The sequence below is a fragment of the Notamacropus eugenii genome, chromosome 3 (genome assembly GCF_028372415.1).
Source record: "Notamacropus eugenii isolate mMacEug1 chromosome 3, mMacEug1.pri_v2, whole genome shotgun sequence".
Taxonomy (NCBI): Eukaryota; Metazoa; Chordata; class Mammalia; order Diprotodontia; family Macropodidae; genus Notamacropus; species Notamacropus eugenii.
The window spans coordinates 14,023,896-14,040,418 of NC_092874.1; the positions used below are offsets into that span (position 1 = coordinate 14,023,896).

The 16,523-nt window shown below is 39.3% G+C and overlaps 1 protein-coding gene across 10 annotated transcripts in view; it reads left to right on the forward strand.

The window, feature by feature from the left end:
* Window positions 1-16,523, forward strand: part of DNAH11 (dynein axonemal heavy chain 11) — a 302,015-nt gene that overhangs the window by 111,628 nt on the left and 173,864 nt on the right. For all 10 annotated transcript variants that reach the window (XR_011976511.1, XM_072650882.1, XM_072650884.1 and 7 more), the window contains 2 exons: window positions 8,242-8,373; window positions 13,721-13,881. Coding sequence is in view for 9 of the 10 variants with exons in the window: in XM_072650882.1 (XP_072506983.1) it covers window positions 8,242-8,373; window positions 13,721-13,881 (293 nt within the window). In the remaining variant the exon portion in view is untranslated. The remainder of the gene's footprint in view (window positions 1-8,241; window positions 8,374-13,720; window positions 13,882-16,523) is intronic.

A 16,523-nucleotide genomic window follows, 5' to 3' on the forward strand; every position in this document is an offset into this window, starting at 1 on the left:
GCAATCTGTGACATTAAAGGGAATATCTATGCTGAGGAGATCACAGATCCTTTAGATTTTGTGATATTTCATTGTCATAAAATTATAGGTCAGGAGTTGCCTTTGGTGGAAACTTCTTACTCCTCTGCCAGTCAAACAAACCATAGGCATTTATTATATGCCTACTGTGTACCAGGAACCTACTGGGTGCTGAGGCTACAGAAAATAAAAACAAAGTAGTTTCTTTCTCAAGTAGCTTACATTCTATCAAAGGAGTCAATACGTGCAAATATAAATGAAGGTATTCTTCATCTACTCTAGGCAGATGGTATTATATTCTGTAAAGTTGAAAGTCATAACATAGGAACTCTTTTAATAGCAACAACTAGCTTTATTTAGTGCCTTAAGGTTTGCAGAATGCTTTACAAATATGATCTCACCTGATTCTCACAGCCAACCCTGAGAAGTAAGTGCTTATTATCATCTCAGTGTTACAAATGAGGAAACTGATGCAGGCAGAGGTTAAGTGACTTGTCCAGGGTCGGTCAGCTGGTAAGCGTCTGAGACAGGATTTGAACTTGGGTCTTCTTGACTCCAGGCCCAGAGCACTATCCACTGCACCATCTAAGTGCCTGACAGCAATAATAATTATTATATACAATAGTTGTATTATTACACAATATATAATTACATTATTTTTTAACTAGACCTATGATTTCAAATGTAGGACATTTCTAATGGGGAAATTAATTCTCTCTGTCAATGCAAACTGGGAGTTACTCTGTAATGTCTGGTCCTAGAGGTTTGCCACCTAGACATAAAGTGACTTGCTCCTAGCTCCCAACTCCAGGGCAGGACTTGTCCCCAGGCTTTCAGGCTGGCTCAGGATCTATTCTGCTTCTCACTATGAGTTACTGACATTTGCCTGGTGCTTTCCAATTTTGGAAGCCCTTACCCTTCACAATTTCACCAGGGCTTCCTACCAGTGTGGTGGGCAAAGCCTATGAAGGAAACTGAGTCTCAGGAAAGTAACCTGCCTTGCCTCACCAACTAGCCAGCATGTATCTGAGACAGGATTTGAATCTAGGTTCTCATGGTTCCACCTTTCTCTCCCATACGTGGAGCCAGATGGAACTTTGCTATTCCATTATTAACAAACTCTAGACTGCTTTGGAAAATAAAATTGCATTCAATTTAAGGAACCTTTATCACAGGCCTCCTCAGGCCTCAGCTATGTGCTAAATTCTAGAGGAGGTAAGCCATCGAAAGAACATTCAGTCCCCACTCATGGAGTTGACCGTGTCAGGGCTTATGACATACATAGATAACTCTACTACAAAATAGTAATAGAAAAGTTTATGGTGGGGGGCAGGGAATGACTGTAGCTGGGGAGGGATCTCAATGCCTAAGGAAGCTTCAGAAAGACCTCCTGGAGGAGGTTGCATTTTAGTTGACCTACCAAAAAGAGTAGGAGTCATAAGATGTGTGCAGGGAGAGAGAGGAGCATTGCTGACCCAAGGAAGAGTGTGACGTGTCCAAAGGCTCCAGGGTGGGAAAATATAGGTTTCTATCAGGTGCAGTAAGACATCCACCCTGGCTGGAATCTAGAATATTTCACAGGGAGTAATAGGAGATTAGACTAGAAAGAGAGGGTGACTTGGCAGAGGGTCTAATAACAAATTAAGGAGTTTGAACTTGACTCAAGGAAAGGAGGGGAAGCTTGAGGGGCTTCTGAGCAGAGAAGGCTCTAAGGAGGAGAAGGTTGGGAGCTCTGCTCTCTTCCTGGGTTAGAGACCCTCTTTCTAAACTCTTTCCTGTGGTCCCCTCTAGCTTCCTTAAGTGACCTCAGATGGGAGGTCTGTTTCTCCCGTCTTCTCTGAACATTTGAAGCATTTGGCTTAAAAAAGACTCCTTTTAAGTAGAGGCTCGCTCTTGTTGGACACAGGAAATCAGGTGGAGGGAGGCTCTTCTAGGGCACCTGGGCATCTCTCTGTCACCACCTATTTCAACCCCTAATAGAAGGATCCCGTCCACATCTCTGACAATATCAGCTATGCCTCTGCCACAGAAGAGACCCTGAAATCAATCAGGGCTGCCTGCCCTACTTCACAGGGATCTGCTGGGAAGGTGGGAGCCCATGACTCCATGCTTCCTTGAGTGGAGCTCTGGACAATGGATGATACCTGCTGTTCAATTTGAAAAGCGAACATCTGCCAGAGTACTTTTCTAATTAACTTTATCCTTATGCTGGCAACATGTTAGGGTTTCATTTTCTAATAAACTTTTAGCCCTTCAGAAAGCTACTGAAAAAGCTTTTAAACAAAATACAACATTCATTCCTATTAAAACACTGGAAAACAGGAATAAATAGAGTTTTTCTTCAAATGATAAGTAGTATCTTTCTGAAACCATCAGAAACAATACTCTTTCTGATAGAGCAAATTCTACCACGCTTAGACATTTGCATTGGGATCCATCTCAAAAGCTAAATATTTTAGAAATGAGACAGTGGCCAGGAATTGGCTTGTGGTCTTCTGTCAGTTTTCAAGTCATAGAATCTCAGAGTTGAGATTTAAGAACTGATCCCCAAAGGATGGAGAGATTTTCCCAAAATCACACAGATAAGTAAATAGCCATGCTAGATCTCTAACCCAAGACAGCTAGGTGGCACAGCACTGATCTGGGAGTTAGGAAGCTTCCTGTTCCTAAGTTCAAATCCAGCCTCAGATACTTACTAGGTGTGTGACCCTGGGCAAGTTTCTCAATCCTTTTTGCTTCTGTGTTTCCTCATCTTTAAAATGAGCTGGAGAAGGAAATAGAAAGTCCTACTCCAGTAGGATTTCGAGTTTGCCAGGAAAACCCCAAGTGGCATCATGAAGAGTTGGGCACGACTTAAAAACTGAACAAGAACATTAGGACTCTAAACCAGGGATGTCTGGGTTCATATCCTGCCTCTGACACCTACCTTGGTGACCATGGGAAAGTCACTTAAATTCTCTGAGCCCCCACTTCCTTATCTGTGAAATGAGAGAGAAGGACTAGGTGGCCTCTAAGATCCTTTGGGGTCCTAGATCTGTAATGTCTTGGTTTCAAATCCAGTGCACTCTCCACTGCACCATACTGTCTTTGATCAACCACATTCCTGAGATATATATATATTCAAATTTCACAAATTCCATGTGAAAATAGAAGTAGGAAATTTTACCATCTTCTTTTGGGTTGTGTCCACTTTTAGTCTCTACCATGTAATAGTCCTATGATCCACTTGGAAGCAGGAAGTCTGACAGCTTTGGGGTCCCTAGCTCTTCCCTTAGGAAGAGATAATACATTTAAATTTTTTTTCTAAAAATAAAGTTATTTATTTATTTTGAACATTAAGCTTTTTCGTTTTATGATCCAAATTTTCACCCTCCTCCTCCCCCACATATTGAGAAGATAAGAAATATATCAATTATACATGTGAAATCATAAAAAACATTTCCATATTAGCTACGTTGTGAAAAAAAGGAAGAAAAATAAAGCAAGTGGAAAAAGTTGTTTCAGTCTTCGCTCAGACTCCATCAATTGTTTCTTTTCATCATACGTTCTTGGGAATTGCCTTGGATTGCTGTACTGCTAAAAATAGCAGTCAGTCACAATTGTTTATCAAGCAATATTTGCTGTTACTTTGTGCAATATTCTCCTGTTTTTGGTCACTTCACTGTTCATCAGTTCATATAAGTCTTCTCAGGTTGTTCTGAAACCATTCTGCTCGTTATTCCTTAGAGTTCAATAGTTTTCCATTACACATATACTACAACTTGTTCAGCCATTTGCCAATTGATAGGCATCTTCTTAATTTCCAATTCTTTGCCACCACAAGAAAGAGCTTGTATAAAATATTTTTTCATAGAGGTCCATTTCCTTTCATTATGATATCTTTGTGATACAGCCCAAATAGTGGGATTTCTGGATCAAAGAGTATGCACAACTTTATTAACCCTTTGAGCATTGTTCTAAATTCTTCTCCAGAATAGTTTCATCAGTTCACAACTCCACCAACTGTACATAAATGTCCCAATTTTTCCACATCTCCTGCAGCATTTGTCATCCTCCTGTTCTCTCATGTTAGCCGTTTTGATAAATATGAGGTAGTCCAACCTAAGAATTGTTTTAATATGCATTTGTCTAATCAGTAATGATGCAGAGCATTTTTTATGTGACTATAGAAAGCTCTGGCTTTTTATGCTGAAAACTGCATGTTCATATCTTTTGACCACTTATCATTTGGAAAATGACTCATATTTTTATAAATTTGACTCAGTTCCTTATATCTTTAAGAAATGAGGCCTTTCTCAGAGAAACTTGTAAACTTTCCTCATAGTTTCATGCTCCTGCTTTCCTTCTTGGCTGCATTGCTTTTGTTTGTGCACAAAAATTAATGCAATCAAAATCATCCATTTTATATTCCATAATTCTCCCTAAGCCTGCTAAAAAATGACTCCCTTATCCGTAGTGCTGACAAGTAAAATTTTCTACGTTCCCCTAATTTGTTTTTATCACCCATTATGTCTAAATAAATCACATGCCCGTTTTGACTTTATCTTGGCATATAATATGAGATATTGGTCTATACCTAGTTTCTACCAAATTGCTTTCCATTTTTCCTAGCAATTTTTGTCAAATGGCGAATGCTTACCCCCAAAGCTTTGATCTTTGAGTTTAGCCAACACTAGACTGTCATGGTCATTTACTGCTACGTGTGGTGTACCTAATCTACTCCATTGATACATCACTGTATTTCTTAGCCAGTACCAGATTGTTTTAATGAATACCACTTTGTAATATAGTTTGAAATTTGGTGCTGCTAGGCTGCCTTCCTTCACCTTTTTAAATTGATTCCCTTGATATGCTGGATCTTTTGTTCTTTCTAATGAATATTATTCTTTTTTCTAGCTCTACAAAATATTTTTAATAGTTTGATTGGTATGGCACTGAACAAGCAAGTTAATTTAGGTAGAACTGTCATTTTTATTATATTGGCTCAACCTACCCATGAGAAATTAATATTTCTCCAGTTCTTTAGATCAGCATTTGTGTGAAAAGTGTTTAATAAGTGTGTCCATATAGTTATTAGGTTTGTCTTCACAGATAGATTCCTAAGTATTTTATATTGTCTGCAGTTATCTTAAATGGAATTTCTCTATTCTTGCTGCTAATTTTTGTTGACAGTATATAGAAATGTTGATGATTTAAATGGGTTTATTTTATATCCTGCAACTTTGATAAAGCTGTTAATTAGTTCAATTAGCTTTTTAGTTGATTTTCTAGGGTTCACTAAGTATGCTATCATATTGTCTGCAAGTAGTGATACGTTTGTTCCTTCATTACCTATGCTAGTTCCTTTGATTTCTTTTTCTTTTAATATTATAGCCAGCATTTCTAATACAATATTGAATAATAGTGGTGATAATGGATATTCTTGTTTCACCCCTAATCTTAACGGGAAGTCTGCTGATTTATTCCCGTGGCAGATAATGTTTGCTGCTAGCTTTAGATAAATACTATTTATCATTTTGAGGAAAACTCCATTTATTCCTGTGCTTTCTAGTGTTTTTAATAGGAATGAGTGTTGTATTTTGTTTAAAAGCTTTTTCTGCATCTATTGAGACAATCATATGGTTTTTATTGTTTTGTTAATATGATGGTCAATTATGCTGATAATTTTCCTAATATCAAACCAGCCCTCTATTCCTGGCATAAATCCCACATGGTTCTAGTATAAGGTTTTGTAATTTATTGCTATGATCTCCTTACTGATAGTTTATTTAAAGCTTTTGCATTAATATTCATTGGGGAGATTGGTCTATAGTTTTCTTTGTTTTTACTCTTCCTACTTTAGATATCAGAAAGATATTTGTGTCATAAAAGGAATTTGTTAGGATTCTTTCTTTCCCTATTTTCCCCAAATAGTTTATATAGTATTGAGATAATTATTCCTTAAATGTTTGGTAGAATTCAGTTATCAATCCATTTGGTCCTGGGAATTTTTTCTTAGGTAGTTCATTTATGGCTTGTTCAATTTCTTTTTCTCAGATAAGGTTATTTGAGTATTTTATCTTCTGTCAATCTGGACAATTTATATTTTTGTAGCCATTCATTTCACTTGGATTGTCAGATTTATTGGCATATAATTGGGCAAAATAACTCCTTTAATTTCTCGTTCATTTCTAGTAAATTCACCCCTTTCATTTTGATATTAATAATTTGGTTTTATTCTTTCTTTAAAAAAATAAAAAATCAACCAATAGTTTGTTTTATTGAGTTTTTTTTTTATTTCAAAAAGTTCCTGGTTTTATATAGTTTTTGTGCTTTCAATTTGATTAATCTCTCCTTTGATTTACGGGATTTCTATTTTGGTGTTTTAATTTGAAATTTAATTTTTTTCTAGCTTTTTATTTGCATTCCCAATTCATTGATATGTGCTTTCTTTCTTACATTGATGTTTAGATATTTAAATTTAGAGATTTTAGAGCTATACATTTTCACCTGAGTACTACTTTGGTCACATCCTACTAATTTCAGTATGTTGTCTCATTATTGTTATTCTCTTTAATGAAACTGCTGCTTGTTCCTATGCTTTGTTCTTTGACTCACTCATTTTTTAGGATTAGATTATATAGCTTCCAATTAATTTTCAATCTATGCTTTCATAGCCCTTTATTGAGTGAAATTTTTATTACATTATGTTTTGAAAGGATGTTTTTAATATTTCAACTTTTCTGCATTTATCTGTGAGTTTAATACATAGTCCATTTTTGTGCTGAGAAAAAGCTATTCTCCTTTCTCTTCTCATTCAATTTTCTACAAAAGTCTAGTATATCTAATATTGTCTAAGATTCCATTCATCTCCTTAACTTCTTGCTTATTTTATAGTTAGATTTATCTAGTTCTGAAAAGGTAAAGGTGAGGTCCCTCACTATTATAGTTTTACAGTCCATTTCTTCCTGTAACTCATTTAAACTTTTCCTTTAAGAATTTGGATGCTGTGTCATTTGGTGCATATATGTATATCAATACTAAAATTAAGCACATGTTAAAATGATAGAAAAGGAAAATTACAAATGTTGGAGGGAATGTGGGAAAATTGGGACATTAATACACTATTGGTATAATTATGAATTGATCTGACTATTTTGGAGAGCAATTTGCAATTATACTCCAAAAGTTGTAAAAGTGTTTCTACCCTTTAACCCAACAATACATTATTAGGTCTGTTTCCCAAGGTGATCGGGGGAAAAGGAAAAGAACCTATACATTCTAAACTATTTATAGCAATTCTCTTTGTGGTGGCAAAGAACTGGAAAATGAGGGGATGTCATCAATTGGGGAATAGCCAAACAAATTGTAGTATATGACTGTGAGGGGATACTACTGTGCTGTAAGAAATGGTAGACAGGCTGATTTTAGAAAAAAAACATAGAATGACTTGCCTGAAATAATGCAGATTGAAACAAGCAGAACCAAGAGAATGGTCTATACAGTAAACGCATTATTATTCAACGAGTAACTGTGAATGACTAAGTTATTCTGAGTAATGTGAACATTCAAATCAACTACAAAGGACTCATGAAGGAAGATGCTCTCTTCCAGAGAGCATCCAGAAAAAGAACGATATATGGAAGTATGTATTGTACAGTTCCATATGTGTGTGCGTGTGTGTATGAATATATGATTTTGGTCTTCTTTAGTGTGGGATTGGGAGGGAGGAGGACAACCCAGAGCTCAAATGTAATAAAAAAATTAAATAAATAAATGAAGTACCATAGAATGAATGCTTCCTTAGGCAGGGCAGAAGGAAAGCTAAATATATTTACATGAAGTTTGAGTTGGATTTCCACGTCTAACACTTATTTTTTTTCCTTTGGACAAGCTATGTTACATCTCTGAGACTCAGTTTCCTCACGTATAACATGGGAATAATAAGAGTATCACCCCGCAGGATTATTGTGAGCATCAAGTAGGAAACACAAGTAAAGCAAGTGGCAAACCTTAGGGTATCACATGGAATTCCTATTATTCATCTTGCTTATTCTTCCGAAGTTGAGCTTAAATTGAGCATCATCCTTCCTTCCTTCTCATTTCACCTTTATTCTTTTCTGTTTTGTCCCCTTCAGTCTTTTTCCATAGTTAACTGTGGCACATGAATCATCTGTCAGAGAGACAGGGCAGATGGAGTGGGTCAAATGGGTGTATTGAATAGAATACTTTTTGTCTGTTGAGGTCTCTCAGCTGAACGCACTGATTGCCCTGCTGCTGGGTGAGCTCACCCCAGGAGACCGGCAGAAGATCATGACCATCTGTACCATTGACGTCCATGCCCGGGATGTTGTGGCCAAGCTGGTTTCTCAGAAGGTAATTATATCCAAGGGCTTTTGGGGTCTAGATGTGTCCTGGGTACATTTGCAGAGTACTTGTCCCCCTTCAAAATGTTTTGATAATGATTCAACAAATGTTCAGTTAGCCTTTGAGCTCCAGGTGGTGTAAGTGTGAAGATCTTAGCTGCCCTGAGATGTTTGGGTTTGCAAAATTGTGATCATCTGTGGAGTTTTCCTATTCAGACTACATTTTTAGCGTCCTCCATTCTCTTTATTCATGAATTGTCAGAAAAAAAGGACAAAAACCCATCTGGGGCCCAGAGAGATCATCTCATCCATTGCTTTGCTCCTAGGGGTGATGTCATAGGGTCTCCTTGTACCTCCATCTTTATAACCTATACAATTACAGGGTACCCGTTTCCCCAGAATCATAGAATGTGAGACTTGGAAAGAACCTCAAAGTCCATTCGGTCCAACCAAGCCAGGATCAATAATCCCTTCTCCAGTATAGTTCATTGCCTACCTAGCTTTGGTTAAAAATCTCAGCCGAAGAAGAGCTTACCCACCACCTCTGAAGAAGCTCGCTCCGTTTTCCTGTAGCTCTGATTGTTACAAGTTTCCCTTACGTTGAGGACAAACTTCCAAATAATTAAAGGTTGCCAAATGTGTTTAACCACAAACTCTTTTACTCTTTTTGTACACACTTGTGATTTCAGGGAAATGGGGAACTCCCAGGATAGAAACCTTCCCCCAAAGACAATTGGCATTTGTGTTCAATTCTTAGAGAGTCTCTGGAGGCTCTGAGAAGTTCAATCACTTGCCTGGAGTCACACAGCCCATATAAGTCAGAGGCAAGACTTAAGCCCAAGCCTTCCTGGCTCCAAAGCCAGTCCTCTAACATCAATAACTACTCTTTGACTCATTTCAATCCTCCTCAGGGCAGTTATAGCCCATTTTTTCCAGAATGACCTCATCCTCCATTGAGAATAGCCCATCATGGCTGCCTGTGTAGTGAGTAGTCATTCATATAATTGAAAAACCATTACAAGGTCACCTCTTGTTTGATCTCTTGTTGGCTAAATAATTCTGATTTCCTAAGTGAGCTTCTTTTGCTAAACTTTTAATTTGATCGATGGATTTTTTCCATTCTCTCTCCAAGTTTCTGTTTTTCCTCTTAAATATTAGAACTGAAAAAGTGACTTTCCTTTGAACATGAGCAGATTCGATCAGTCTTTATGGACATTACTTCTAAGTGTATGCCTCAGTGTTGTGCTTGCCTTTTCACTGAACATGTCAGCAAGCATTTATTGAAGGCTTGCTCTCTGCCAGGCACTGGGGATACAGACCCAAAAATGAACTTTGCCTTCCCTCTGTGGCCTTACATTCTCTAAGGGGATAGTGCAGTGGAAGAGCTGCTTGGATCTGGAGTCAAAGGACTGAGGGTCCCACATCCAGCTCTGTGGCCTTAGCCAAGTCCTGGTACTACTCTTGGCCTCAGTTTCCTCATAAGGAGCAGTTTGAATTAGATGGTTAAGGCCCCTTCCTACTCTCAATCTATGACATAATGAACATGATAAGCAACTGTAATGTGATTTGAGGATGGAGGAAGGAATAACAACCAGAGAGAATGGAGAAGACTCCGTGAAGGTGGTCACCCTTGAGCTGAGCCTTGAAGGAAGAGAATTCTGCCAAATGGAGATGAGATTGCACAACATTGATGACTCCTTCAGTGTGTGACCACTCTGACCTCAGAATCCCTTTCTTCTTTACTATAGTCTAGCCTATGACAAGGTGTCTTTGCAGATCTTAGATGAATTAATGTGATAGTATCCCTGTTGTACTTCATTCTTGTCTGGGGCTCCTTCTGCACATCAGGAATGTCAGACTGAGTTATAATTCTCACCTTGAGATGCAAGCCACTCCTAGTTCAGTAACCTCCAAACCTTTAATGAGCATTTTTCAAGGCTGTCCCCAGGATTACTGATGAAAATTGATAATTATTCTGCAACTCTGACCTTGCAGCCATATAAGATGCATGTTGGTCTACACAGGGTAGTTGGGATCACTGCTTTCTCAGTTTGTTCATTTCTATGCAGTGTGGGACACCGTGAAAACCTTGCTTGAGCTAGGGTAATTTACCCTAAGTGGATGTATGCACAGATGTATGTATACACTAAATGCAGTCTCCCCACCCATCTTAATCTGAATTGCTATCCCCTTACTCTGGTACCTCATAGACCAGTGCCTTCTTCCACCATCTCTAGGCAGATGGCCCTGAAATGTCCATCCCCAGGACTCATCTCTCTCCTAAGCTTTAGCTCTGTATCACCAACTGCCTGCTGTACCACGTTGCCCTTGACTGTCCCATCAATATTTCGAATTCGATGTGTCCAGAAGGAAATTCACCATCTTTTTCTCTGAAAACTTCTATCCTCCAGAATTCTTGGTTTCTATTGCGGGCACCACCATCCTTTCAGTCACCAAGTTTGCCACTTTGTAGGCGTTCTAGACTCTTTCCTTACACTGTCTCCATCTAATTAGTCATCAAGCTTGATTTATACTAATTCTTAGAGCTTAGTGACCTAGACCATTACCCCTGTTCTCTACCTCATGCTCCTTCCTTACCCCTGCCTCAAAGAATTTCTATTTTCTGATCATGGTCCCCACACAGGCCCTCCATTCATGGGGCAGCTCACCAGCCATCACCCATAGTAGACCATTTTCATGAGTTGCTCTGGGCAAAAAATGTGTACCATCCTGTTGTCACACCTCAGATATTAAGCCTATCTGCACATAACTAGGCTGGGCTTTGGATAATAAGCAGAAAGACAACATCCAGACTTTTCCAACTATGATTCTACAGCAGGCCACTTTCTGACAGTGTGCTGAGAATAAATGATCTCATTGTGTTTTTTTGTTGGTTGGCTGTGAAATTGGATTCAGTAGAGCAAAGTACCCCCCAAGAACCCCCAGCCAACAGGGTGAACCCATGCATATATTAAAGTCATCTATAAGTCCTTGCGTGACGTCACAGAATATGCAATTTTGTTCTACCCCTGATAACTGATATCAAACATGGCATCCACCAACAGGGACAAACACTTGCCAAACATGCTGATCATGGGTATGGAGAGTGTCTAGTACAGTCCAAACCAAACTGGGGTGGATGTGGATGGTAGGGTCCTCCAGAGGCTCTCATGGGTTTGGAGAGGGGTTTCAGCAAGCCCCAGAATGCTGCAGAGCCTCATAAGTAAATTCCATGTTTAATGAGAGGAGATTTGCCTTCCAGTCAATACATCCTGGAAAAACAAAGTGGAGGAAGAAACCCAAGTGTCCAAATTATTACAGGGGAGCCTGTAAAGCTGGCTGGTTAGTTTATCCATCTGAGAGGATTGAATAAGAGGAAGAAAGGAGTTTGGATTTGTTCTGTGAGATTGTACCACATTTTCAGCGAGTTCTAAGAATCTCTCTGAAACAAAAGTCCATCTATTTTAACCACAAATGTTATTCCAGAGATGTTCTATTGATGTGAAGGATGGAATATGGGCTGCCTCTCACCTCTAGGGAATTCCCAGGTGGAGAAACTCCCCTCATCAATGCAGGCCACAAAAAGCTGCAGCTTATTACCAACAGTGATTTACATGGGCCTGAATGGGAGGCAGCCCATTCATCCAGCAGAATGGAGCAGTCACCTGCATATGCCTGCATGCACTGCGAGGACTAGGGGAAAGGTCTCACATACTTATTGTCCTCCGAAGACAGTACTTGGGAAACTATGAACAAGTCAGCTCAGAAAACAGTGTGTATTGGTGGCCATTGGCACCACTGGAGAAAGTGTCCATTCCAGAAACCCGGACCCCTATGTCCCCAAGCCCTAACTCTCCTTACACAGACAATAACTGTGGATTCAGCTTTCTTCCTTTTGGCAGGAGTACTTTTCTTAAATGGGATAATATGAACAAGTGATTTAATGAAAAGTATTTATTAAGTGCCTATTATTTTCCAGGAATGAGATGCTCTTGATTTTTCATGTATGTATACTGCCTACAGACTGTATTGTGTTGCCATGGAACCTTCTTCTCTTAATGCATTGAGTGATGTGCCCAGCATCACCCTGCTGGCATGTGTCAGGGGTGACTCAGAGCCAGGTCTTCCTAGCTGGAAACCAACCCTCTAGCCACCATGCCCCCATGCCCCTATTCCACCTCACCTTTAGAGAGAACAGTGAAATTGGGTGATCTTGTAGGTTTATTCCTTTCCTATTTTAAAATATGACCTCAATTCTGAGCCCTTACCAACCTACAAGGCTGTTTTTTTTCATTCTCTCAAATAATAATAGGCCATATCTCTAGTGAATGAGATCAAGCAGCTTCTGAAAGGCACCAAGATCCAAGCTATCTATTTATAAAGACAGAGAAGACCAAACATCTTTCTAATCAATTATTTTAATCCATTTTAATAAAGAAAGAAGCTTCAAGCCAAGGCAGCAAGTAGTCTCATTTTAAGATCTAATGGGGTTGGGTTGTGGGGATCTTTCCCACCAAGTTTATTATCTTGAATACACAGGAATGTGAGACTTCCTAGGATTCTTAATCCAGGCTATAAGTTACCCTAACTAATTCCATCTGACTTCAGGTCCCTACAAAAGCTTTTCATAATGGTCAGATTCCTTGAGGGTTATTAGAGGAAGCTGGAAGGTATTACCTGAACAAATGGATGATGAGTCCTAAAATTAAAAGTGCCATGAAAATTATGGCTCCCCCCCATATGCTCAGCTCTCTATAGGAATAGGGAAAGAATTGGACATGTAAATTCATCAGCACTGGGACCTCCCAGCTGAGGAAAGTCTCTCTCCCACTGTAAGGCAGAAATCCCACCTTCATCCAAAAGTCTTTCCTGCTCCCTTTGATGCTGGTTGCCATCTCTCTGAGGTTTATCCCCATTTATGTTGTATGTATCTTGCATGTAAACAATTCTTTTTGCACATCATCTCTTTCATTATGACGTGACCGCTTTAAGGGAAGGGACTATGTTTGCCTTTCTTTGTATTCTCAGCATTCACTGCAGTGCCTGGTACACAGTGGGTACCTAATAAATGCATAGGGATTGATTCTCTATGACTTAGTGTTGGTTATACTTCACTGAGAAGCTAAGTGTGTGATAGTACGTGTCCCAGGTAGGCCCAGCACACAGTTCCTCCTGGTGCCAGGGTCAATTCTCTAGTCATGGGGCCACAATTGTCATTGTTCTGATTTGCAGAACTTTTTCTTGCTGAGCATCTTTGATATGACATGCCTGTCAATAAAGTTGACTTTTGAAGTTCCACTTAAACAGCAGCATCACCGACAACCTGTAACCCCAAAATCCCTGTGCCGTGTCCTTAGGTCACCAGTTCCCAGGCTTTTGCATGGCTATCCCAGCTCCGGCACCGATGGGATGATGCTCAGAAGCACTGCTTTGTCAATATCTGTGATGCTCAGTTCCAATATTTTTATGAATACTTGGGGAACAGTCCTCGCCTCGTCATTACTCCTCTAACTGACAGGTAATAGCTTTACATTTTCATCATGGGGAAGAGCTGGGTATGGGAGGAAAGCCCCTTGACAGTGCTTTGGGCTGGTGGCTGAGCTGTCTCTCATGAATCTTGTGCCCAGTACAGTTACTAAGGGTGATCTAAGGGGAACATCCCTGGAGTGTGGTCCTAGAGGAGGAAAAGCCCTCCTCCCAGATCAGCAGTCTACATTGCTTAAGAACTGGCCTGTAATGGCTATCTGGCTCGCCAAAACTGTGATGGGTGAAAGATGGAATGACTGAGGAAAGAATATATCGATTAATTAAGCAATATATGCTGATTACCCAACAAAGCAGGACCAGACCCCCTCAGCATGAGCCTGGATTTCAAATACAGGGAGAGATAGACTTGTATACAATAAAAACAATCACATAAGGCCAATTAATTAAAAGGAAACAATACAGCATTACATACTCTGGTTTCTATTTGGATGAAATGTTAGGGACTTTCCAAGTTGGGAGGGGAAGAATGAATAGATGCAATTTCTTAAATGCAGAAAAGAAGGTGTCCCATTCCTTCCTAATGTCTGTGAACATGGAACATGAACAAAGAAACATGGAAATGACAACTGATCAGTCTTTATGGGGCCAGTTTTCAGATAAGACATGGGTCACTTAAAATGTGCAATTGTGAGAAAACTCCTTGCATCAGTGGTTGAATCTGACTGGGCTTCTGGTCAGCATAACTGAGGTCCTTAGCTAAGGTCTTTAAATAGCCAGTAGAGGTAGACCAGCTTCCTAGACCAGCAGGACTGGGTTCAAATAACACAACAAGTTTTCTCCCAAATCCCACAATTGAATTGATATTTTTTCACAAGAGAGAATTTGGACTAGACCCATAATTGAATAGAAATGGAACTGAGCCAGCTATAGAATTGAGTCACAAGATGGAGTTAAGTATGGTTCTGTCAATTCCCACAATCAGTCACTTGATGTCTTAATCCCCTCATTTCCCTCAAAAGGTAAGCTAAGAGTGTAATCTCGGGGAGAAGAAATCTGTTTTGAGACAGTGGAGTGTTTTCAGGCTTCTAGAAGGGGGGAATAGGCCTCAGGAGGGACCATAGTGGTGAGAGAACAGAGCTATGTATGTGATCTCTGAATCTCCTACCCTAGGGACAAACCCCAGCTGCCCTGTCCAGTTTCAGCTCTGACAAAAAGCAAACTCTTGGGAGAGAAATCAGTAGGGAAAAAAGAGAAATTGGTGATATTAGAAAAAAAATACCAAGGGTATGGGGAGATGCCTGTAGGGTAAAAGAAACATGAAGAAAAATGATAAAGAAAAACCCAATACCTGTAAAAGTTTTAAAAAATGGAAATACTTAAATTGAGGAAATGCAGCCGTGAAGGAGTGGGGTAAATTCATCCATCTGGTTCTGACACTTTCCAGATTACCCAGAAGCCACCCTGCCTCGCCAGGTCATGGCTATGGGCAGGATTCAAATGATCTCATTCTTCTTCCTCATGCCTCCTCTTGACTCTGAATCACCAATGATTAATCACCAATAATCAATTCATTCTACAAAGAATCCAAGGGGATTTTGCAGTTCATATTCTGATCTCACCCCCTAATTTTGTTGTTGTTTAGTCATTGAGTTGTGTCCAATTGTTCATGGTCCCATGAACGTGCCAGGTCTTCTCTTCTCCACTATTTCCCCAAATCAGTCCAAGCTTATGTTCATTGCTGCCATGACATACTCTTTTCATCTCATCCTCTGCCATCTCCTTTTCCCTTCAATCTTTCCCAACATTAGGGTCTTTTCCAGTGAATCCCATCTTCTCATTGTGTGTATTTAACTTTTAGTTTCCTTATTTGCTCTTCCAATGAATAGTCTGAATTAATTTCTTTAAGTGTTGACTAATTTGTTCTCCTTGCTGTCCAAAGGACTATCACAAATATTCTCCAATACCATAATTCAAAACCATGAACTTAGAAAGATGAGTCTTCCTGACTCCAGTCCTAGCACTCTGGGCACTATGGAGTGCCCTAGCTGCCCCACCCCCAATTTTACAGATAAGGAAATCAAGATCTAGAGATACTAAGGACTCTCCCAAGGGCACCAGAACCAGAAAAGACCTTAGATGTAGCATCTATTCCAATTTCTTCAGTTTAAAGATAAGGAAACTGAGGCTTGGCATGATAAAATTCTTCATCCAAGGTAGTAAGTAGGAGAGACAGGATTCAAACTAGGGTCTTTAAGTTCAGTGCTCTTTTCTTCTGAATTACTGTGTCCCACCATGTCTTAAGTCCTATTTTCCCCTGAAAAAATGACATCATAGTAATGCAATTAAATGCCAGACCATGTGTAAACTGATATCCTAAATTCCATTTTAATTGAACTTTCTGTTGTTTGATATATTTGTTGCATTTTTAAATGTCTAAATGGATTAGCAACTTGGCAAAGTAAATTCTTAGCTATTTATTTCATCAACCAGATGTCAGTCTGAGTTTTCCTCATAAACAATAATCTTTTAGAAATGACCAGCTAATTAATAGTCTTTTCTTTGGAATATGAGAACATTTTAAACATACATCAAGTGGTGTTAACCAACCAATGAATGAATAACTATTTCTTAAGTGGCTACTGTATGTCAGGCACTGGAAATACAAAGATAAAA